The sequence below is a fragment of the Helicoverpa armigera genome, chromosome 13 (assembly GCF_030705265.1).
Source record: "Helicoverpa armigera isolate CAAS_96S chromosome 13, ASM3070526v1, whole genome shotgun sequence".
In the NCBI taxonomy this organism is placed as follows: Eukaryota; Metazoa; Arthropoda; class Insecta; order Lepidoptera; family Noctuidae; genus Helicoverpa; species Helicoverpa armigera.
In genome coordinates this window covers 9,877,788-9,904,322 of record NC_087132.1, presented here as the reverse complement: position 1 = coordinate 9,904,322, position 26,535 = coordinate 9,877,788, and the positions used below count along the sequence as shown (strand labels likewise).

Here is a 26,535-nt window from a genome sequence, read left to right as displayed (position 1 = left end):
TTGACTTGAGCGTGGTTTTGCGGAGACAGTTTATTGTGCTGTCGGGTAAGTTGTCGCTTCTAGCCTGTTACGCCTCCTCGTATTTGCCGATGGATTTGTAAGGTTACTTTGAATGGTTTGAAACTTGGGATACAAATAGGATTGATGCCATCGTTATTTTGAATGTCGTCTAAATCAAATAAGATAACTGGTTGTGGAAATTATTGTTATTATTTTTGTATGAATATACGTAAGTCAAAGACAATTAGAGTGATAAAATTGTGCAGTAACACAATTTTATGTAGGGCACTCATTATCAGGAACAGAAGTCACGTCATATTCATCATTAATTCGGGTCTTCTCTAGTCCCATGCATGATCCATCCATAATATCATCTTTTTACCACCATACGAGGAGTGTCACGTTTCAAAAGAGCCTGCAAAGGTATATTTGAAATAAAAATATTTGACTGGGAGTTTGACTGGTTCGTGCCATGTTGCCCGGATTTGTACGCGCGACACAAACCGAGCTTGTATGCGTAGCTGAATTTGCGAGTGTGAAAGCTCTTTAAGTCATCTCTCACACATCGTCATCTGATGACTTTTGTCATTTGTTTGTGCTATTGATATAAACTGTTTCTAGTATACCTAGAGACATTAGTTATCTCAAAAATCATCAATCATCGAATATCCAGGGGTATCGAAAAATTAAATCCAGATTAAGTAATAGTAATTTATTTATTGAAATACTTATCTAAAAATATAAATAATATTCATAATTTAATAATTCGTTGCGTGTAAGGTTTCTTATGCTATATTTACAAAATAATGGACGGAGATGTAAATCACAATATACGTACACAATGTAGGTATATTTTAAGTTATTTGATTGTTATTTATTTATTTACAATTATTTTAATTCTACATAACACTATGTAGACAGGTGCTGCTAATTACTGAAAGCCAAATATCTTTAAAAAATAATGACAATATTATTTTACAGTTCACAATATAGATTCAGTAGTTTCTACATACCAGTAAAAAAGGCATAATAATTTTCGATTACGATAATACGGTTATCAAAATAATATAATCTTGATATTGAACCTTATAACTTTTACAATAAATAGCAAATGCTAAAAATAATTATAACGTACAAATGTTACTCCATACATTCATAAAAAAAACATGTTTGCTTATTTAATTTTCCAAAACACTAACATAAATTAATTTAAAAAGATACTTTACACCCCAAAATTAAGTTATCAAAAACCATTATCAACAATATTATTTACACTTAGTAAAAAAATCTAAATTATAGAAAAATCCCCAATATTACTGATGTCATTGACCCCCTATTTTTAATATCAAAGTGAAATAAGCAAATCATAAATACAACTTAAATAGTTAACACTTATAACTAATTAGTCTAATATCACACTTTTATATTTCTTAAGACAGTAAAGTCTTGAATATAAAGAAAAATGTATTAATGTATCAATACTTGACGTAAAATGTATACATAATTTATATTTTCAGAATTCAGGTAGCATCCCTTGCACTGTTCCTTTGATGTTTGGCTGTAACAAAAGAAATAAAATATATTAAAAATCGTGAAATCCAGAAAAGTAGAGTTTTTATATATATGCTAAGACATACTCTAGGGGAGTAAATCCCCTAGAGTATGTCTTGGCGATTGATTGTAAGACACCATCATTTATCAGTGATATCGGCAAGTAATTTACATGATAAAAAAATCTAGCTCTCATATTGAAAGTATTTAACTCAAAAGTAATATAACTCCTACTCAAGATACTTAAAGTATCAAGATTGTTTGAAAGGGATTGGACTATATGTAAGTTTTTATATAATAATTTACTGATACGGTTTTCCAAAAATGATTTCACTAAAAATTACTACATAATAATAGAATGACGAATTATTTTATTGTAGTGGACAACAAAAAACTAAAACTCACCAGTATGCAAGAACAGATGATTCTTCAGGTTAGTATGCTTGGAGAAGCCTCGAGAGCATATGTGACACTTGTAAGGCCAGGAGCCAGAGTGCACGTACATGTGAGACTTCAGATCTCCCGGCGTGGGGAAGGACTTCGAGCAGAGGCTGCATTTGTGGGGTTTTTCCTGAAAGAAGAATTTTGGAGTTAGAATATGAAAGAACTAAAATGTACATCTTTTGAGGGAAAAATTCCAGAAAAGGATTTGGCTGTAGGGCTGTAGATGTTTCTTGCTTTGGAGTTTTTATTTAAAACTAAAAAAATAGTGAGTCGAGCTCATGAAATCTCAAAACATAAGAGGTTTGCTCTGGCAAAACCAATGAAGGTGAAGCCTATAGTTCGATAAATATGGTGCTTAAAATGGAACTCTAAACACACATCATCGATTAATAGATAAAATCTCAAGATCCACTAGTAAGCTAATACAGTAAACTAGGATAGTCCATATAGGATGACTGCTAAGAATGCACATCTTGGAACAGATCACGTCCTTCACAGCACACGCTCAGGAAAGCCATTAGATAAAATGCAAGTCACGGTCAAGTACTAAAAGGATTTAATTTTCTAGGAAGTAATAGTGAAATATAATACGTAGCTTCATACTATGAAGAAGAAGATTGAACAGTTTATGCTTGAAATCCTATAAAGACGACTTAAAACTTAGCAATTGCTCAAAAATAAAATAAGACACAAAGACCTTAAATCATAATTTTAGTACCCCAATCAGAAAAATAATTACTACCGAATTCATTCCAAATCAATAGCTTGTAGGACTGACTCATAAAACTCACAATAAAGATCCGTAAAAAAAAGAAAAAAACTCGATACATTTAAACAATAAAAGAGCTAATAACACTCATCTCGATTAATAATCAAAGTCATGACATTGCACATTGAGCGCAAATGAATTTATAATGAAGGATGCTCGATGCTCGCTCAAACCTGTTGAGTCCACAATAGTGGATCAGTGAGTCTTGATATTTTGAGTCAGTTTATGTGCAAGTATCAAAATCATAAAGAAAATTGAGTTGAAATACAGTTCGGCACAGAACCTCTGCATTTAATATAAATTGGAGTCTTCTTAAGTCGTTCTACTTTTTTCAAACTGACAATATGCTTAGAAGCCGCTAAAATTCACTGGATGAAATTATCAGTAAAAAGTCCAAAATATTTTGAGATAAAAGTATACTAATTTCAGAAGCACCAACAAAACTATAGGTCATACACAGCTACTATAAAACTTCATTTTTTGTCGCACTCATAATGGGCCCGTCACTAACCGCGCCGGCATTAGTCGCGAGCATGCGAGCAGCCTAACACGCGTTACGAAGCAGTCATTACGAGACATTAGGGTCGGTGGTAATGTGCGCACGAGCGACGCGATTGTAGTCGCATGACATTCGGAAAAAGAAATGTAAAAGTAGTTGGTACGTGTTGGCTACTTAGAAATTCCTGCATATTTTCCCTGTATTGGTGTCGTGGTATATTAAGCTCAAAAGAAGTTTATGACACCTTATGCTATTAATATTTTTATGACGTTACAATTTTTTTGCAAAATATATGTACTTTAAAGGCAACAATATTTTTTTTGAAACTCTATAAGCTGAATATGCAAGTACTGTAGAAAATTGTTGATAAGCAAAGAATATTTTTTTAACTACATATGTAGGTACTTGTAATAGTAAAAGCTACTAATTAACACCACATTTACAACACACAAAAAAACACCTTTCAACTCAGCCGCAATAAAAAAACAGTCAGAACCAAATCTGTCTACTGATGATCCGTAAAACAGTGAGCGTGAAGAACTGAATACCATATCGTCATTCCATGCTTCCCATACTACTAAATGACCATTTGTTTTTATGGTAGGAACGGTCAAAATCATTTTGTGGTCACCAAAACATTCAATTTGAACGTTCAAAATACTTTAATACTTTTAGTCGTCGGTTTGTGGATGGGCTCAATTTTGTGGTTGAGCTGACCGGTGCTTCGGTGGCTTGCATTCGGAGATATAGCATGGAGAATTTAATTTTTGGGCCTTGTGGATAGAGATTTAAATCGGCTCCACGTTTTACTCAAAAGGGATCGAGGAGTAAAATTTCCTAGAAGAACATACTAAAATCTCAAATAATAAATCAGTCACAGCGACTGCCTATCTGACCTCCTCAACGCAATACCCTTAGGTAAAACTGGTTGTTAGACTTACTGGCTTCTGACTACCTAAAGATGTGTGAGTCATCGGATATGGCATAATAAACGGTTCGATCGGAAATACAGTTTGTCAATTAAACATTTTTACATTTCGATCTCGAAATAATGTACACTTTGAAATCTCTTTCCTAAATGCCTTATCTACATTATTAATTACGTCTGTATTTTGTTATGTGTAATTTTAGAGCATTTGTCACGACATTTAAAGAGAAAGTTGAACCAATACCATTTGTATAATAAATGTTAAAATAACTGTTTTTAAAATGCAATCAGTTAATTTGAAGATCTAAAACAACTTTACGACGGGAGCTTTATTACTTATAAATATACTTTGTTGAAAATAAATCATTAAAGTATTCAATGTTCGCACGACATTCAAATGATCGTGACTTAATAATGTAGCTGCAGATTGGTCAGAAGTTGTGGAAATATAAAGTTTAGAGAGAGTAAAGTAAAGTTAGAAGAGAAATAACAAAGTAATTAGTTAAATTAAACCAAAAACATAACATGACTTGTTGTGAAAATCTCTCAGCTATAACTAAAGCTCCGAGCTGCAAATTACCGTAATGACTAGATTCTTTAATCATCTTAAAATACCGCAAATAATATCCATCTAGACGTGATATATCGTATTCAAAATCATAAATAACACTATTATATGCCATAAAACTTAGTTCTCAAATCGAAACCATCAAATCTTTTTGTTCTAAACTTTATTACCGTCTTTCCAAAACAATATATCAAAAACTTTAATTAATTCTAAAATAATTTCCTGTACGTTAAAAAAACTTAATAAAGATACATCCTAGAAGCGTTCCCATTAAATTTTTACTCGCTAATTCACACCAATCTACGAACCCTATAATTTTGATTAGGATTCTAAATTAAAAAGGCAGCAATGGGTTGGGCTGTGAGCGTTCGGTATAACCATCTTCTTGTGGGCGGATTATGCAGTAGCTCAATCAGGGAGCAAAAAAACGAGTACCGATATTATGCCGACCCTTCTCGCTACCGAATATTGCAACATATAAATCAATAAACAAAGACCCATTAGTTGTCTGACAATTTCCTTTGGATAAATCACGAGGCTGGCAAAAAACCGGCCGTCTCATCTGTACTCCGATAATGAAGGAGCCTGGATTATTTATGACAAACGATATTGCTTCGATAGTATATTTCTTGTGGGAAAAAAAAGAAAATATTTTGACTGAGTGAATATATTTTTTTTACTATTAAAGTTGGTGAGTTTAAACTTTTAACTGTCAAACAGCTTTCAACGACCACTCATCCTACTTATTTTTTTTAAGTTTAAAAATCAAACTTCTATTATTACTTAAAGGCACGTTATCAGTCTTCGTATGTTAAGACTGTTTTCTTCCCGTACACAAAGAAAATATTAGGTACTTTAATTAAATAAACAAAATAAAATGTTCCCAATTAAAATTAACCCAACAAAATGAAACACACAATGATTAATACCGTGTCAAATGTACAACATGTCCCTAAACACCGTGACCACTTAAAATTAACGTTTTAATACCGTAAAATTCTCGATGTTCGAATCGCACAATCGATCAAGCAGTCCTTACGGGTTGTATCTCGATGCAACAGTGACGTATGGCGTCTCGATACGCCAATACCGCGTTATGGAAATCGAATGCAAATACGCTGTGCTTCGGTTAATTTAGCTAAATAAATTGTTGCTGAATAACCGAAGAGAACCGAAGAAGGTATTTCGGTATTGATCTCGTTAACGTTTATTCTCGGTAGTCAGGATATGCGTGGGTTTGTAAAAAGTGGTGCGGTGTTCTGTTATCTATTTTAATTGAGTGGTTATTAAAGGAATTGCAGTTTATCATTAAAGGATGATGAATCAAAAAAATATTTTCAAAGTTAAAGTTCTTTACTCTTTCATTTATAATTTCAATTCAATTTTTCGAAGAAAAAAATTTATACGCACCTGATCTATTCAGAATATAAGAACAGCCATAAAGATGTCTTAGATTTTCAGCCTTTGAAATCAAATGATAGTACTTTCTTGGTACCTTTATTTTCTAAATTAATTTATATCTTAATCCAGCAATAACTTCTTTTTTACTGTTCACAAAATAAACCAAACTTTGTACCGGACAAAAACAACTTACGCTTAAAACCTTACAGAATAAAAACAGGGACATTAGCGTTCCCAGCCAATACATCTCACTTATTTTTCCCCTCACAAAACAGAAGCAATACCGGTTCAAACACTTGATTTACTAGACGAGCAATCAATTCCTTAATCGAATAACCCAAAGCGAAAACCCGTTTCAAAATAACAAAGTTATGAACCGAGTACTATCACAAAATTACTTATAAATATTAATATATTCTATGGGGAACTAATTAATAACCACATAGCCAATTATCTGGGGATTCAGTTAATCAATATTGTGGTGTCGGACCAATCGTTGTCAAGACAAGAAGTTAAGTAATTGGTACATAGTATATCTTAGAGGGCTGTGTTATTATGAAGCCCTTATTCGTGGTTCGGAACGGGTTCACTTTGGTTTATTGCAGACGGTTTTGGGTTCCGTAAGTGTAATTTGAAATTACGGTCACTTAAATTCAATAGTTAAGACTATGTAAGTTACTTTACGGGATTAAGGTATGTACCTAATGTACAGATTTACATAAAATAATTTAATGTCTTTTTTTTCAGGTTGTGGCTCCTGTTACTATTTTTTTTCAAACGAAGAGAAGCATAGAAGTAAATTGTTGGGTATGAGAGAGTACGAACAACTTTTCATCATCCTTTTGGATTTTGCAAAGTATCAATCATGAGACTATCTTAATCGGATCTCCTACCAATTAATTAGTGCCAATCATTTACGCCGCTACAGTTTTTTTTCAAATCTTATCATACATCTCCACTTAAAACCTTATAAATCTAAAACAGGTGCAGAACCCTTAAACTATATTCCTTTAACAGTATCATTTCTAATAGCAAGCGTCCATTAATTTAATAAACGCTATTAATTGACAATGTATGCATATTTATTGGTTAGACGGCCATGATGGGCGATTCTCCGTTCGCTCACAATTGTGTCTTTGCGTGTGCATAACTTGACGTAATAGGGTGTCCACTAGTGGCTATGATTTGTGTATATGGCATTAAGTCCTATTTATCAAGTTTACCGTTTAGGTTTGTACAAAAGGCGAGATTTGAACTACTTATGAATGCATGGCTTTGGTTGGAGTATGTTCTTGTTACTGGTTTAGAAATGATATAGTTTAGGTTTGAATGTGAATATAGTGGAACTCGAATATGTTTTGAGACTCCTATATCTAAACTAACGTTATACTTTATGAAGAGTTTGAGTTGAGTTGAGTCTGGATTGATTACGAAAATTCTTTTACTTAGGCCCGAATGTTCGTACGTTACCATAAAGTTAAAGTTAAAATTTTACCGATGTCAATTTTGACCACGGTTAATTTGACGTTTTTATTATGAAATTTTAGCGTTCAACAACGCTTTTTGAATTTAAACCCTGTTAATTTTACTTTAACTAGAATTTAACCCTAACCTTGACGTAACCGAGCTTCGAACAACCGGGCCTAAAGGAAGCTATGTTATTGGTCAGTGTTAAAGGCTATATTTAGTATAGGTTAAGAAAGTTCTCCCGGGTGTGGTTAAAACTGCCGGGAACAGCAGGTAAAGTTAGGAATTGAATTCCATGAAATCCAAGACTTTTGACGATTTTTCTCATACTTTCAAAAATTATCATTTAAAATGTTTGTCGCTAATTGCTTATAGAGCTCATTTACTATTATATACTTCCAGAAGGTACTTCCAATTTCTACATCAGAAGCGATACAGTACTTCGCTTAAAAGGTCACATGCGCGCCATTAATTTCAGCTTATCTTAGGAACGGTAATGCATCTACAATGCCTCTAGTATTGCAGATATCTTTACACAACTCAAATAATATGGTGAAAACAGATTCGACATTAAAAATATATACATATATTAAATATTTGTCGATTTCCCGAGGTTTCTCCCACGTCCCGTCAGAACTAGTGCCCGTACAAGGATAAAATATAGTCTATGTGACTTGGGAAGAGTGTAGCTTTGCAACAGTGAAAGAATTCTTCAAATCAGTTCAAAAGTTTCGGAGCTTTTACGGCACAAACAAACAGAAAAAAACGTCCTTTTTATTATATATTATAGATGAGAGTGGTCTACAGAGATAGTGCCGTCAATAACCTCAGTGTGAATCCTCCCTAACCAGGCTATTTCATTAAGTCACCTCCGTGGAATAATTTAATCAGTACAGTCCACAGCAAAAGAAGGATAAATAATGATTGATAGTGCAGACGGTCAACAGATGCAATCTACCGCTGTGCCGGCCAGCGTTATTTTTCTTTTTAAACATGAACGTTTAATCTCAGGAATGAATGGACTTGTTTATGTACTTGTATGGTAGATGGGGTAAGCAGAAACGAACGTGGAACTAGTTTTGATCGATCTGCGGTAAAGCCGAAAGGGTTTTGACAGGCTGTATGTATTGGATGTTAGTATCTCAGAATTGCTGAAGCTGTTTTGAGTATCTTTTGATCTGTATGCGATTTTGTGATGGTATGTCGTTTTAATTTATGGGAAAAAGATATTACATTATTTTTAGCTTAGATTATTTTTCCTTTAAGCAAATGTAGAACTTAAAAGTAACATAAGTTAATGCAGTAAAAATAAGTGCTACTGTTGTAAACACAACGATAATTCAAGCTCCCAATAAATTAATATCAAACGAACGCCATAATTACGACATCAAATAAAAAAGATCAACAAATACGTGGGCGGTTGATAAGGGCTGTTTACTACATCAACACTTACAAAATTTAACCTTGTTGTCTTCGTAATAGAGTTGAAATTTGGTCAGCATATTGTGCCATATAAATCATTTTAGGCTGATTGAATGGCAGCCGAAGGTATTAACAAGATCTTGAATATTCATTTTGAAGTTGTCTCGTGTTATCTTCAGGCGAGACATATTCTCGTGGTATTATTAATTATTAGCTTTTTTAATAGAGTTGGTGACACAACTGGTCGATGCTTTGATTGTGACGTGAAATGGAATGTAACTGAATAAGTTGATTTGTTAAGTGTGTTTTTGACAGGAGATAGTTTGGTCTGATACCTGAGATCAAGCGACTATGACTAATCATGAAGAAAAAAAGTTATGAAAAAAATACTTCTATTGCCACAATTGATCATTTAGAAGCGTTAATAAAAGATCATACAATCTGTACTATGGCGATTTGGCAACCACATCGCATGGCGTCCCTGATAGGAAGTATCTATGAGTCAATACTGATCCACAATAAAATTACACATACAAACGTTACAGTAAGAAATACTATTAATAAACTTAACAAATACGGATGTAAAGACCATCTGACCTTAACGACTTTACGTACTCAGTATAATAAAGTGGCAATTATTATCATTGCAGACACCCAAGTACATATTATACTGCATAACAAAATGTCAATCTACCGTGACAGAGTCCCATAACAATGGACCATAATCACTGATCGCCATTATAAGGAAAATCTACCATAATTGACACATCTGCAAAAGGTTTTTTACACATACACAACTCAAGCGGAAAGTATTAGCTGCACGCATTTCTTTACTCTATAAAGAACCTAAAAAAATCCAAGATGGCGCACGTGTCTTGATTAAAATGAATTATGATTGTTCGTTACAACATTGGGTCATTATTTGTAAATCAAGTGTATCTGGCTGACAATTGTCACGCGATGTACGATAGTTAGGGTGCGTCTACACGGTGCATGTAGCTGGAGCGAGTTAACATGCGCAAGTGACCCGCACGCAAATAACAGAGCACGCGGTTGGGTAGCCTGCTTTGGTACATGCGCGAGTTGCTAGATCATCATTATCATCTCCCGAGCCTTTTCCTAACTATGTTGGGATCGGCTTCCAGTCTGAAAGGATTCAGCTGTGTACCAGTGTTTTACAAGGAGCGACGGCCTATCTGACCTCGTCATTCAGTTACCCGGGGAGCCCGATACCCCTTGGTGAGACTGGCGTCAGACTTACTGGCTTCTGACTAATCGTAACAACTGCCAAGGATGTTGAATGACAGTCGATTGCTCGTGCCCTGCGCACATGCCTCAACATGCGCAAGCTATTTGCACCGTGTAGACGCACCCTTAGTACACTGTAGGTCAGAAAAAATACACCCGGATCGTTTGTGCAATAATTGTAATGTAAATGAAATGAGCTACTGATGATTGCGAGGTGAAATTGTTTTGTACATCTGTTATTTCATTTGTTTTTTTTGTGCTCGGATTTTGCCATTATGGTTCTTTGATGGCGTTGTATATAATTTAAGTTGAGACTTTAATGTAGGCAATATGAATGTACTGCTTTAGTTACACATTTTTTTGTGTATTTAATTGGCTTATCAGCGTAATTATAATGACAGTGATGAAAACAAATTGCTGCTTATTTGATGGTTCACTATAAATTATTTAGCTCTACTTTACATGACAGAGACAAGAATCTATTCAAGAAACAGATCTAAAACGAAAGCTATGTATTTATTAATACTTGATCACATAACCGCGATAAAACCCGTGTAATACATAAAGTTCTGACTCCGATATCAAAGGCGGCCTTTTACAAATCTTGCTACGAACAGTTACTCATAAATCGATGCTTTCTCATATATTCTCATACAAATCGTAACCAATCCCATAGAAACGTGTGCCTCTTTCATTTTGTGAAACATTAAAATGTATAAGTTAGTGATTTTGTGATTACAACTGTTTTACTATTGAACTATAACTTTGGTGATCGTATGACAAGATAATGGGTGAATGTATGGTATATAGCAAAGCTTAGACTTAGGCTGAAAGTATGGAAACTTTTAGTAAGAAATATATTGAATTGCCGTTAAAAAGTATGTAGTGCAGTAAAGCGTAATTACACCTACCGATATTTTTTTTGCAGAAATTCAACTAGGTTATGTAGAAATAAATGTTTTATTTAGTAGGTATGTGAATAAAGAATACTAAGTTAATTTAAAAGTATGTATGTAAATTGTAGACCGAAATAAGTAAATGCATTGAAGTCAGAACCAACAATTATAAATGTGTCAACAAAAACACTACACAATTAGGTGCGATTACGACATAATTACAATATTTATTAAGATGTTTCCTCTAACGGTTGTTCCGAAGCTTGTTTTATGTGCATACGGACAAACGATTGGAGATTGGCCCCCAATTTCTAACCGACATCAAAAAAAGCTGTACCAGTTTAAATTGTCAACTTGCCGTGCTGTTAATTACTTTAGTATAGGCTCGGAGACTGAGTAACAAATATTTTATCTACTTAATCCGTCAATTAGATGAAGCAATGTGTCTTAAGTGCACTTATTTGAATAAGAAATTATTTATATTTCAATATGTTGGCACCTACTTTTTATTGAGACTTTTATCTACTTCAAATTAATATTTTTCAATAGCTTAAGAGCAGAAGTTCTATCTACAAGTAAAAAGCTTAGTTTTAAAATAGTATTCTCAAATTATAAGCAACGCGACGGTCAATTACTAAATGTATGGTTAACCACCAATTTAGTATGAAGGCGTGTTAATTATAGCAAAGTTGCAATACTTTTACGACATTAATTTTCAAGCTTTCCAATTTTAAAAACTAATTTTCAAAAATTATCACTTAGGTATAGTAAGTCTTAACGCCCCTGTCTCTCAGACTATAATATATTCCATCGAAATGAACAGACCCGACAAAGTCGACAGATATAGACATAAACTAGTCGTCATATAACGCCCAGATTTCATTATTCGAAAGTCTTTGATAACCAATAAAAATTCATTAAATCGACTTCCTGTTAAAACAAGTGGAATTATGATTCTGATTCTTATTTTATAGATATGGATATATAGATAAATTTGTGACGCGGGCCTAATTATGTGGTATGGAATGTAACTCTCGCCAAATTATGGTTAAGCTTGTTTTTTATTTCAATTAAAGATTTTTACCGTTCGGTTCTTATGTCAGATTATGATCGAGTTGTGATTAGGCTAGTTTTTTTTGTTTGTATTGATAGGTCATTTATGTTTATAGACCTGAAAACTGGGGATGCTTGGTGTAAAAAAGTTAAATATGTAATGTGTAATATCTTTGGAAATATGCGTAGGTACGTCTTTGTAATTTTTGGGATTCTTTGGTAGATGTAATTATGTAAAACTGCAACATGAGTTGTTCTGTGTTACAGAGCAGGATCAGTCTATCATTAATTTTAACCAAACCACTCAAAAAGTACACAAAATTGCAAATTAACAAAACTACTTATAAACTCAAAAAGAAATGACCACTAAAACGTCCAACATCAAAATATCTTTCACTATCTAACCAGTCATTGCACAAAAGACCGTTTTTAACCGATTTTTAAGACCCTTATTAGGGCAGGTGCACACGACAGACAACGCACCCGTCATCAATAAGTTTTTTAATGAGATTATAAAAGCATAAGGTATCGTAAAACCTTGTATTCCGGCCAAATATATTTTATTTGACAATAACACATTATAGAATATTGTTTAACTAATTTATTAGGAGTTAGACAGGATAGGAGAAAATCAAATGACTTAAAAATTAACAGCTGTGTCTCAATTGAGACACTTTATATGACTGATATCAATCTTACTAATAATTTAATTTGATTAATCCAACTATTTCTAGACTATTACCTAGACCAGTTTGATGGCAAACTTCTATTGTAAATCAATTTATTATACCACAAAATAGATCTTATTATACTCGTTAAGTATCGAAATTATTAGTCGAAGTTGTAATATTCAGTTTAAAATGACTTAATTAAGTTATTTCCAAGCTCAACTGCAATAAGTGGTCTAGATTTTGACGTTTTTAATAAATCTTCTTTTATCTGAAATTACCGAAAAAATATCTAAGTATCGTATCACCTGTTCGTTTAGAATATCGTTATAAAAATCGTGCAGGAAACGTGCAATAGATAATATACTCGTAGATGCCACCTGTCATTATTACGATTCTACTTTATGGGATCGGGTTTAGTTTGTCTATTGCTCACAAATCGTTGGTCTGATAATGATCTAATCGCATTAATAATTTTAAACTGATGCATAAAAATGTATTTGAGTTTTGCAGTAAGTGTGAAAAACCTGATATTTCGACGTTAAAGGTGTCACTTAACACTTTTGATTTATTTTAATATCATATTCATGACTGGCAAGACCATTCATGCTTCATCGGTATTTTTAGTAATAAGTAAGTTATATTTCCTGCAATTTCATCGTCGCGTCCCGTGGAAACACCTTCCAGCTACCGGATAAAATGGTCTATGACCCCCGTGGATAGTGCATCTTCCCAACAGTGAATGATTTTTTCAAATCGATTCTGTAGTTTCATAGCCATCCAAAGAAACATCGTCTTTATAACATTAGTATAGATTATACAAGATTCAAACTGTTTAAGGAAGTGTAGTTAAACAATGCTTCTATATAAAAAATCATTGTCTACAATGGGTAGGCAAGTGTCCGTCGGCGGAGGTACTGACAAACGCAAATCACATTCTGATTTGAGACAACCACCAATCTTATTGGCTCCTTGTTACTCAAATTGTGTGGTCCAAGTTATAAACGATTGCGGTAACTAATCGAAGTAGTAATAATATTATTGTGTTAAGCATTTTTTTATTCCCTGACCTTTATTTACGAAAACAAACCGTTTTCGACAAATAAGGTCATATTGCTTATTTTGCAACTGAACAAGAGATTAAAGAGAAAAATATGTTCCCTTGACTTCAACACTAATATTTTTTACACATAGCGGATTTTGAAAGGAATAAAATAAAATTGCTCTATAATAAAACATCTCTCTATTACTCTTAATCGCTTTACTACTATCAAATGGACCACAAACCACCGCTTTGTGCGGCAACCAATTGTAAGGACGCAACACTGTGACAGACGAACAGACAGACTGACAACAAACAAATAACGAACCTCTAACGAGTGGAAAAGTGTCAAGCGCACGCGCAGATGACCGCGACTTGAGGAAGGACCGTTTTACCCAGGGTGAGGAATGGCAATCCTGTTTTACGGTTGTTTCCAATAACCTATATGTTCATTTGCTTACTAGGGATAGAAGTTTGACAGTTGCCACATACAAGTAATGTCAAATTCCCTTCCTATACGGCCATAAGTGGTGGTAGCAATTAGTAAGTGCAAAATCAAGCTTATACATAAATAAATTGAGTGAATAATTTTGAAATATATCTTGCGCTGATCACAAATTACATAGGGAATCGGACAAGATAATGATGAAGATGACAGTTTTTTTTGTAACTTTAGGAGGACCCGTAAAACCTGCATCAAGAAGTAAGCTAATATTGTTACCTACTTCGAAAAAGACCTGTATCGATTTTATCAGCAAACAAATGCTAAGATTACAGTTTACCGATCAAGGATCCATATTCATCCTTCTATCTTTTTTTAGTCTTCTACTTTTAAAACGTCACTAAAGAGTTTGTGTATCATAGCCAGAAAACCAATGATGCGACAATCTGATAGTCTTTTTTTTTTCTTAAAAAGGTGATTTTGGTTTGTGACAGGTGATACTTGGAGGCAATATAACGACGTAACACACCTTTAGAATATATTAGGTGGGTAAGGGCTTATACTACACATATTTGATTCGTGATACCAGTATTAAAATTATATATTTTTTAAGTTTTCATTCTGTTTTATTCCGTTAATGTACAGTATTAAGTACTGTTAAGTCGAGAATAGAGCTGTTCAAACTAAAAACATAAACAAACTTCACACAATTTTCATAAAGCCGATATAAACAAAATCCTGAAAGGCCCATACATAAGAAGCCAAAGCCATAACTAGCCCATAAAATATACCTACCAAACTCCTTGCTATTGTGTATCACTCGATTCCATCAAGCTATTGTGAAGGCTGCATTATTATTTAGCTTTCCTATACTTAACTAGCCGTCCAGTACTGTCCAGTTTAATTCAGCGGCTCAGCGCTTGACAGCTGAAAAGATCCATTTTACGAGGTAGAATGGCCGATCGATCAAAGAACGAACGAAGAAAGGATGGTCTATCAATTTTCTTTACTTGCCCATGTTCAAAACATAGCTAATCTAGATTTTGATTCCAATAAATTGGAAGGAATTTTGAATTTATTTGAACAGGTTATATTAATTAGTTTTAATTGCTCTGTTATTATTGATATTGGTTCAATCTGTATTAGGTTTTTAATTGACAAATTAGCAAGTTTCTAATGAAATTTATTTTGATTCGATAAATGATTTATTAGTGTGCTTTTGTGAAAAATTGCTCAACTTTGTTTTTAATACACAGTGTTTCAAAAACGTTTTAGGTGGGGTCTTAAAAAACGTTTTTAACAGACATCCAAAAATGGTGGTTCCCATGAGTTCACGGACCGTATCGTAAGCAAAAGACGTTGCTGAAGACGCCAAGATCATCAGACCGTGGACATATAGTTCACACGATCGTATGTGAACCTTTGAAACGCCACCTTTAAAAAAGGTCGTAAGTATCGAGCCCGAATTTGAATATGGAAATAAAAATAATTTGTAAAAAATATCTGAAAAAATAAAAAAACTTTTTTTTCAGTTTTTTTTCTGAAACAATGTGCATAGGTATAAAAATAAATATTAAATATCAAAGAAAAAATATGTATTTTTTTTTCATTGTATGGAACTTACGCCCTTTTAAACAATAGCACCCATCCGATCGTTACTCGAGTCTTTTGTTTGCGCACGTAAGTATGATTTTATATCAAGATCTTTATCTGAAATTGAATTAATTGCCGTGTTGTTTTCATGAAATCTTGTCATTCTGGTTTACGCGTTATAAAAATGGATCTACCTACCTAATAAAATCTGCGGGCGTAGATTAAGGGGGAATTAAAAGACACATAAGTAACCAAAAGACTGAAAATAAAACAATTAAGATAACCTTCATCATTTGTATTTCAAAATCTTTTATCAAGTCATTTACCAAATTAAATCAATTACTTTAATTCACATTAAAAAACAATCAAGAGCAAACAGAGCAAAAACAAATCAAAGAAAGTAAGCCATCCTTAAAATTTATTGGATCGCCTTTCACGGTTTCAGCATTGTTTCATACCGTCGATACATCACATGTGCGTCACAGTCATTGACTGCAGAAGTTCTCACGGTGACCCGCAATTTATTGGCCCTAACTTTACCGTAACTACCTGTGACCGCAGGTGCGTCTTAAGAAATAAGGGATGTAGATCGGGAGTTTGGCCTTTTTTTCTTTTTCTTGTTTTTGTTTTATTGTGATGGGTGATGTATGGGTTTTTGATGATGTTTTTAGAGTAAAAGCTATTGATGTAATTTGTCACACTGTACTTGGAAAAAGTGTCAAATATTGGTTAGGCGCCAAGTGGAAACATAAAAAACTTATGATTATGGCGTAATGAAAGACAAAAATACTTTTTTCAGTACACAGGATTTTTATACCTATGTTATTTTTTTAGTTTTTTTTTTCTAAGTTGTTTGTGTCAGCCCTGTGTTCAACCACCGTGTACACTTGTGTGATTTTCTTAAGTCGCGGACACATGAGGTCATAGTTAAATAAGTAAAAACTTAAGGTGGGGCGTTATGGGAAGTGAGCACGGTAACTCCACAGTATTATATGAGGCTTTACCGAACCGTAGTATAGCACTTTGGTATATTATCATCACTTAGAAACTTACTTAATTATGAGGAGTATTTATGTAAGAGGCTAGTATGTTTTCTTGGTGTTTTTTGCGTGGGAACTGATGTTTTTTGTTTTTTGATTTGGTTCTGATTAATAATCATATACTAGAACAATTGCTGTTTTAATTTAATATAGAGACATTTATAAAAGGAAATGGGCAGCAGTATAATGTCTTAATGAAAGTGTTTAGACGAAATAATTTTTATACAACCTCTTACATTTTGTATTAGTTTCATTACCAATTCGATATCCCATTTTCGTAAATATATAATGATTCAAAAGTTTTTCAGCTGTCATTTCCATTTAGCTTAACCGACGTAGAGTAAATTACCTATGTAATTGGTTCAAACTATGTTAAGTAAGTACTACGTAAGAAGTTTTTATATGCAACAGGACTATTAATTTTATTGTACATTACACCACATCACGGAACTATCTAAGATTACAACAATACATTGCACGCGAGATCTAGAAAAAAAAACAACAATTATAACCATAGACAAGTCACAGCTATGAAAAAGGATGCATTCATGTGAATTATCTTTAAAAAAAACTGTAATGGACCTCATTGTTTAGATCTCAAGGATAAAGCGTTTTTTTTTATTGGATCTTGCGAATGTTTTTGCAATCGATTTAGAATTCCATAATTACTGGGTAGGTAATAATAGTTACCTTACTTATTCATTATGCTTGTTTATCTGTTTCAGTGTTTTATCTAAGACATGTTTTCCAGTAGGTACTGAAAAGTTTATAATTTAAATTTCATGATTATTTAGGAAGTGACATATGTCATTTTAACAATGAAAATGGAAGTGGGGTATCAAACGCCTTACTTGGAGATGGGCACTATGGCCGGCAGTATGTTAGGGGGTTATTTTATATGCTTATTTTTTAGATATACCTATTAAATATTAAATTATTAATATTATATACCTATTAAATTATGGTCAACGTATTTATTATTACATTTTATGTAATACTAGCTGTTGCCCGCAACTTCGTCTGCGTGGGCAATATAGAATAGTCAAAATACTACTTATCCCGTAGGTGCATTCTTTCACGTGACAGTATAATTAGGATTAGCACTTAGCAGTCGCATAGATTCATTGATCAAGGTTGTGTTGTGGATGTGACCATTTATCTAAACAAAAGAAGTAAAGTTTGTGACGTTGTGAATATCTCTGGATCTAGTCAGCCAATTTGGAAAATTATTACCTATGGTGCGTAAGTAATTTTCACAGGAAACAGTTATAATCTATGTCTATATGCTTTGATCTCAGTGGCGTGCACTTGGAGAGGCCTATGTCCAGCAGTGGACTGCGATAGGCTGATGATGATGATGATGATGATATGCTTTGAGTCTGACAAAGCTGTCATTTGTACATTTTCTGCAGCTGCTGCGACTAATCAGAAGCCAGAAAGTCTGTCAGTCTTACCATGGATATCGGCTTGTGTAGTTGACTGGATTGAATATAGGTAGATAGGTAGTCGCTCCAAGCAAAATATTGGTACTCAAACAGATTCGGTGACTGGAAGCCAACACCAACATAGTTGGGGAATAGCCGGATGGATGATAAAATGAGTCATCATCATCAGCAGGCGCATAGGGTAGGATAGTTTCACTACTGTACTGGCGTGTGAGTAGCGCGGGCGTCGCGAGCACGCTGCATGAACGTCGCGTTTTGCTGCCCTGCGGCATGTGTGAAGAGTGCAAGCGACGCGGCGCTCGAGTTGCGTTCTTACCCCTTCGCCTGCTATCCCCGCCACCCGCTAAACGCCTTAGCAGTTAAACATCAAGGAGAGCGGCGCGTGCGCGCCGCGACCTCGCTGTAGGTAGATGCCGCAGGGCAGCAAAACGCGACGTTCATGCAGCGTGCTCGCGACGCCCGCGCTACTCACATGCCCAAGGATCGCGCACGCCTAATGTGGGGGAGGCCTAAGCCGGGACTCCACCGAAATGTTTGCATTAGTTCACGAATAGGCAAAATGTACGTATCTGTGAGAGTCCACTTCATGTGTTCGTACTTGAAACCTGCAGTTTTGCCAAGATTTTCAAAATGTACGCTCTCAATTTGTCATTTCTTGGTGGAGCCAGCAAATCAAAAGAAACATAAGTGTTGTATACTGGGCGTCACTACCGCACACCAGGAAAATTTCGCTCTTGCGTTTATATACCATATTTTGTGCCACACGTAAACAGGACGACAGTAAGTAAAAAGTCCACCGAAAACTTTCAAAGATCTGATGAACGAACAAATCAGACCTGACTTGGTCAACTGGGGCCAATCAGAGCTCTATGAAGCGATCATATGCTTTGGCTCCTACTGTTATTGTGGTTTCTGAAAATTTATTCACCTCATTCAACGATGAATGTAATTCTGATGGTACTATTAAGAACACTTGCTTAGCGCAGAAGCTGACGTTGGCAGGTCGACTCTTTGACTTCTCGAATAGGATACCATTGGTTTTTGTGCAATGCACACCTGCAATGCATGCTGGATTAGGATAGGATACAGGTGGATAGGATTTGCAACAGAAAACAATTCTGTCTTTGTGATTGAATGACATCAAACGTAGTTTTATATAAAAGGTGTTTTTTTAGACTTGGCTCGGGTCTTACTGAGACTGTTCGTAATCGTGACCAGTGTATTTGCGATCAGAAGTTGAAAGTAAGCATGTCTCTGGTATGCGACGCGCAATTTGTACGTTTTCAGACGCATAATGCATTTTACGTGTGTATGGTATTAAATCGAGAAAGCTCCCATTTCTTATCTGCACTTTGTATCTGAGCTTGTTCTTAAAGCTACAGAATCCTACATTACCTACCTACCTCACGCTTAGCAGCGCTTGCGAAAGACAGATCCTCCTTTCTTCTAGGATTAAGTTTACATACTTTGCATCAGAAAAAATAATGAAGGTCTACTTAATACTATTCACTCAAAGTAATTTGTTTTAAGGCCACCACATTAGTGGAAGAGAAGCTAAACTATGTTTATGAAAAAATCCTGATATAAACTCCATCTGTAACTTTAAAGGATAATTAATTGTTATACTAAAGTCATCATTTTTGACATAATATTCAAAAAATAATTTAGATGGCACCGTTTTAAATTTGGCTGAGAACTATTATTTTCCTTTCGTCAAGGTAATAATTATAATTGGATTTTGATGTGGCACGGCAAACTGACAAACACTATTGAAATGTCTATCGAAAAATTACACTACGTGTTAAAATATGGTGAATTACGGAAAATACACAACTCCATCTGTTGAAATAATAATCCTCTATAAAGAATGTATGGTAATTTATTGTCATTTAACACCTCGCTCCTTTGACAAATTTTATGTATTTTATTTAACACAGATTACCACAGATGGAGCTACTTTAACCTTGGCTAAACACAATTTTCATTTTTTTTTTCTTCCGAAGTTACTTATGAAGGTGTGATTTTCTATGTAAAGGTTAATAATAGGCCGATCAACTAATATAAGTATAACATTCAAATGTACAGTTTTGACATACAGATTGCGTGTCGTAATATTTTACATCTTGAATTCACAAAATTAATCATATCTTTTGATAGAGTGAATCGATTTCGATGAAACAAACACTAAGTAATACCCCAAGTTACGTAGAATTTTTGTATATAAGCATTGTCTGCATTGAATTCGTAGATTTTACGTGAATCCCGAACGAACAAACAGATAAACAGACAAACAGACAAACAGACAAACAGACAAAAATGATGGAAATGGGTTCTGTTAGTTATCCTTTAACATGCTGGCTATTTTTTTTGCCAATTTCTTCAATGTACAAAAATTACTTTTCTACAGATTTATTATATGTATAGATAATTCTGGTTTTCATGCACCTAATTTTTGAATGGGAATAAAAATAATAATAATGTCTTCAAAAACCTGAAAACCATAATACATAATTCTTGACACAAACAATACCATTTGACGTCAATTAAAACAAAAAATATGCAAATTCTGAATAAACAGCTCCATTGTTGAAATCAAATAAATTTTGAAAATGAGACACCTACTGTATACCAAAATATAATTTATCTGCCATCACAAGAAACAAAGATTACTTTTGATATCATCAAATTATTCCTAAACAATTGAATAATATAGTTCCGGAGGTATATTTTGAACTTAATAGTTCCTTAACCTTAGAAAATTACTTCATCAATTAATGCAGCATTTTTTAAAGGCAAACCCCTTTTATGATGCAATACTAAAAAATATGAAAAAGTGTACCTACATGTTTGTTAATTACTAAGCTTTTCAAACTATCTTCATCCGATAAAGCCAATAGATAGTTTCAATATGCAACACTCAGCCAAATGGACCATACAGTCCTTCATACCGATCCCTAAGCAAAAATCAAACGTGCAAACATATTAGAAAAAAAAAAAAAACTGGAGTGATATCCATGGAGTGATTCAACGCAACCTACGACCTATTCCCACGTCTATGGTCCGGTGGGCATGACTTCTACGGCCGGTTGCGCACACGCAGAACTGTGTGTGAACTATATAACTTGAGACCAAAACAAAGGAGGTATACTGATCTGGGAATAGAGTTCTTTGATGGTGGAATAAAATCATATTGTGGTGGCTGGTGGGGCCAGTTTTGGGAGAAATTAAGTATAATTTACAAAATCTTTCTGGTATTTAAGTTTGATAATTTTACAGCGATATTTTGACTAAATCAAGTATTTTGGTGCAGGTAACAGACAGAAAATGAAAAGTAATTGGATCAAATATACGCTGATTACTTATGTCCTGAACAAGATGGTAAAGCATAAGCAAAAATTGATTTACTGGTTTTATACTCGTTTCGTGGGAACTTCTCCACAAACCCTGATAAAAAGTATCCTATAGCCTTCCTCGACTAATGAGCTAACACTGAATTTTTTTTTTAAAATCGGACCAAAGTTCCTGATTTTATCACGTTCAAGTAACAAAATCTTCAGCTTTACATAAATATTTTTTTCTTAATTTACCATAATTTTTCTATAGTTTTTTATCAGCTAACTTACCTTTATATGCGTCATTCGATGGTAATACAGGTTGGAGCTGGCAGTGAACCTCTTCCCGCAGTGCTGGCACTGATGTGGTTTCTCCCCGGAGTGTATGCGTCTGTGGGTGTTCAGGCTACTTGATGTGCTGAAACCCTTGTTGCAGACCATGCACACGTGGGGTTTTTCACCTGGGGATATTTGAAATGTTAAGCGAATTGCTTATTTGTATGGGCAGGGTAAAAGTATCACATTGGTAAAGTGACTCTGGGCGTACCTAAAGTTAGAAGGATTGACAACTTTGTTGTTTTTGACTTTTTTCGAAAGAGTTCTAAATAAGATAATTTCAAAGCTAAGTGATGAAGTTGGTGGCCAAGGAGATTATATGCTGATCCTGATAGATTTGCGTTTGGACGCAATTTTACAAACAGCAATAAAGTTTGTAATACAAGTTTTCTAAACGAACATATAAATAATAAAATTTTAAAGCAATAAAATCCTACAAATCTAGTCGATGTTAATGTAACAAGAAATGACAAGATACTATATTACGGTAGTCCATTCCTTCGTTAAAAATTATTTACGATAAACCCATATTGATTTGATTACTTTAATTAAGAAACGCAAAAAGTTAGCGATAAAATATTAATTAATTTAATTTCTACACTGGACTTAGAATCTGTTCTAGTTGAGAAAATATTTATTTTCAATTTGCAATTATAAATAAATTTAAATATTTATTAGCAAGGACATTACTGGTGTTTTTTTTTCTTTGAATTTGTATGTCACAAATAAATAAGCATTTTCAAAGTAATATTTCTGAGATTAATATTTTTTTCTTAAAAAAAAATCATTTTTATAAAATCGCTTTATCTCATGACTTGAGACCTGTAATACCAATTCATTTAATCAGGAGCAAATTAAATCAATATTTTTAAATGATGTGCCCGAATTACTGGTGATCGACTCGTTATTTATTTTAATGCGAATTAATATTCATTATACAGGAAAAAAACATGCAAAAATGTTGCTTGAACAAGTAAATTTTATTGTGGTCAGATATTAAGAAAAAAAAATGTTAGTTACTATTAAATATTTTTGATTATGCAAATGTCTTACCAGTATGCGTTCTCATATGCCGTTTCAATAAGGAAGGTCTATCAAATGCTTTCCCACACACTTCACAAGGTAGCAACGCTCTCTCAGACTTCGCTGGTCTTCTTTGGATTTTTGGAGTCATATCCAGGAGTTCATTTGATGAACCGGCTGATGATGACGTTAAGGAGTCTCCCGATACAGACTTGTGTTCATCTTCTGCACCAGAAGGAGGGGAAATTGGGAGGAGGACCCTCGAAAGGAGGGATGTGGATAGATCTAACGGTGAATCTGTGGAAGAAAATGATCAGTTAGAAACAAAATTATAAATACAAAGAATAAGAACAGCGCAATTTTAACTAACGATCTCTCCATCATCTGTCGATCAAAAGAATTAACCCACCAATACTTTTTCAACCGTCTTTATCGACAGCTATCTGTTGAATTGAAAATTATTCCAACTCCACAGACGAATGCCGCTATATTTAAAGAGCTTTATTTTTCTCACGAAGGGTGAACGCATTAAACAGGTTGAAACATCAACAACAATCAATTTTATAGATATCACTCAATCAGGCTTCATTATCAGATATTAAAATATATTTTTATGCTAACAAGCCACAAATCTTTTAGATTCGGCTTCCTTAAGACAGTTCACGTCATAATTCATAAATTCCCCGCCGTCAACACACAACATCATAATTATCATTCTTCAAAATTGAATATTTTCACTTTATTGATATTAGTTTCTCAAAGTCTACTACGATAAAATTCCGAACCGAATTTTACGGTGATTAGACGGCCAGTGGGCGCTTTTTATAATTCAGATCAAATGTTTTTATACAATTCCAATCAAGCAAAAATTTTTAATGAACCAATTTTATTGACAACCGTAAATTTCGCTATGGATCTTTGGACAGTTTATGTTTATGGAGACCCGTCTCAAAATTTCTTTGCTACGATTTAATTGGCGTCCCCAATTCCGACTTTTACTATTGAAGGTTGATCTTCAGTTGTTCGCATTGAAGTTTCCGCGGAATTATAATGGATTGCAATAAATCTCGGATAGTGACGTCGAATGGCATGGATTAATTAGCGGCGTGTTTGTGTTCTAGATCAAGGATAGGTTGTTTCTTTATCCGTTGTAAGGGTAGGTGTATTTCAAGATGGGAGGATAGAAAATGCTAGATATGGAGCGGCGACTGGACAGATGGGGGACGATAATATCTCTCGCTAGTCGACTGTCTACGCTTCGTTTTGCCTACTTTATTTGCGTAGTGATGTACAACCTTATAGGATTTTAATTTATTTATTCAATTACGTGGCCTGAGATAGAAAATTGAACGTTTTTGTAGAGTAAGATACTGTGTGAATATAAAACAAATCGTGGAAGATGGTGAGACGACTTGTGAAAAGAATTTTATAAATGACAAACCTGGTATAGAAAACTGATAATGAAATGAGTAGAGAAAGATTTCATATCTCCGGGAATGTTCATATTTTACTTTGGAGCATAAAAAAGACTTTCCCCATTCTTTGTTGTCGATTTAGTACTGAATAATCTTCAAATTTTAGATTAATGATATTGGCACAAAAAATATTAGTTGACTATCACTAATGTGCTCTAGAAAATCACCCAGTTTTTTCAGTTCTTTGTTAAAAACTAAGGCTTTTTAAAATACAAATATTATTGTGTATATTCGAAGATTTTATTTAGATCAGTATTCATAATACGGTCTTGTGCGATCTGATCAATATAGGGACAAACGAAGCCGCCGCGTTATCAAACTGTGTGTAACTTAACTGGTCTGTTAGGCTGTGCTCATATTGATAGTGTTCGAAAACGTTTAAAGTGTAACTGTAGATTTTTGCATAGCCTACAGTTAGTCTTGTTAGACAAACAAATGGGCATTTTTTTATTGTCAGCCCTGTAAAAAGACGTTTTTGAAAACAGTTTAACTTGGGTAATAAAATCGTTTGATTTATTATAGTCTAGAAAAGCTTCTTTGTAAGTACGATTTATCTATCATTTTAGTAGTGGTAAATGATAGAAGAATAGGTTTTTCAATTAGTAAACAAAAGTGACCAACCTACATTCGTCTCAATTGACCAATATGGGCTATATAACTTAACCCTTAACTTTTATACTCAAGCAACTTATTTCAGCACAATGTGCACAGCTTAACTATAAAAAAGCGATCAGGAGCGCCGACTACCGAACCGCGACGCGATCCAAGTAGGAATTCTCTTTGATGTGCCGACTGTATCGTGCTTTGGAATAATGTCGCGATATCTTGTGTGTGTGTGTGTGTGTGTTTTATGGTATAATGTGTGTTTTTGGAATAATCGCGTGTTTAGTTGATGCGATGATTATTGAATAGTTCTGTGATTGTGGAATTAAATTAATTGGGATTTTGTTTTTGATGCTGTTTTGTTTTTGAAATTATTCACATTGCTAGGAGAGTTAGTATCAGTACACGTAAAGCCGGCGTATCCTACTCAGTAGCAGTCGTTGTTATAATTCCACGTCAGAGGCCGTCAGGCGGATTTGAGAATACTCTGACACTAGGGCTTGTTAGGTGATTAAACCTGCTGCTCACTCGATAAGAAGAAGAATTGAGTTGGTATCATCTATTTACAAATAAGGCCTGTTACACATAAGTGTAATTTAGCTTTAAGTGACCAACAGTAACAGTACTAATTTTATTACTTAAATTAAAAGCGTTAAATCGACCGACACGAGTAAATTTACAATCGTGTGAAATCAACCACTTAAGTGACTTAGTACTGTTTAATTAAGTTAGAACTAAGCATTTCACTTTGACGTGTTTCTGTGAAGATTGCTGATAGATGTAAAATGTATGTATGTATGTATATTGATTTATTGGGCTGATAGTTCGCACGGTGTAATAACGTCATTCGGACGTTGACCTAAGAAACTATGCATCATGTTAATATGCATAGTTAGGTATACTTGCTAAGTGTAGAAAAACGATGGTATAGTACAGAAAAATATGCATGCGGTTGAGGGTTAAATTTTATGAAAATACTTGAGAATTAATTTTAAAATGACAAAAGTAAAATCTATTTCTGTTTATAAAGTCTTCTTTACCTATCCGACGTACTAAAAATGTGTATGATATTATTACTATTATACAGGATTTAAGTAAAACAAAAAGAGATTAACTGCAATAATTTATATGAAAACAAAAAATATAAATTATAATAGACTTGTGCTAATGTAACTATCAACAACTTAATAATAAAGTAATTTATAGTTTTTCAGTTCACTTAAATACATTATATTCATTTTTATTACTTTAATTATCCACTTCATGATTTTATTTTAAATAAAATTAAAT

The 26,535-nt window shown here is 33.8% G+C and overlaps 1 protein-coding gene across 1 annotated transcript in view; it reads right to left on the bottom strand.

The window, feature by feature from the left end:
• Positions 1–1,042: 1,042 nt before the first annotated feature.
• The window catches only part of LOC110373368 (zinc finger and SCAN domain-containing protein 21), a 69,455-nt gene continuing 43,962 nt past the window's right edge, over positions 1,043–26,535 (bottom strand). The window contains exons 4-7 of the mRNA XM_021330631.3: positions 23,198–23,464; positions 22,100–22,269; positions 1,957–2,122; positions 1,043–1,558 (exon numbers count right to left, since the gene is read on the bottom strand). Coding sequence (XP_021186306.1) covers positions 1,521–1,558; positions 1,957–2,122; positions 22,100–22,269; positions 23,198–23,464 — 641 coding nt within the window. The 3' untranslated portion in view covers positions 1,043–1,520. The remainder of the gene's footprint in view (positions 1,559–1,956; positions 2,123–22,099; positions 22,270–23,197; positions 23,465–26,535) is intronic.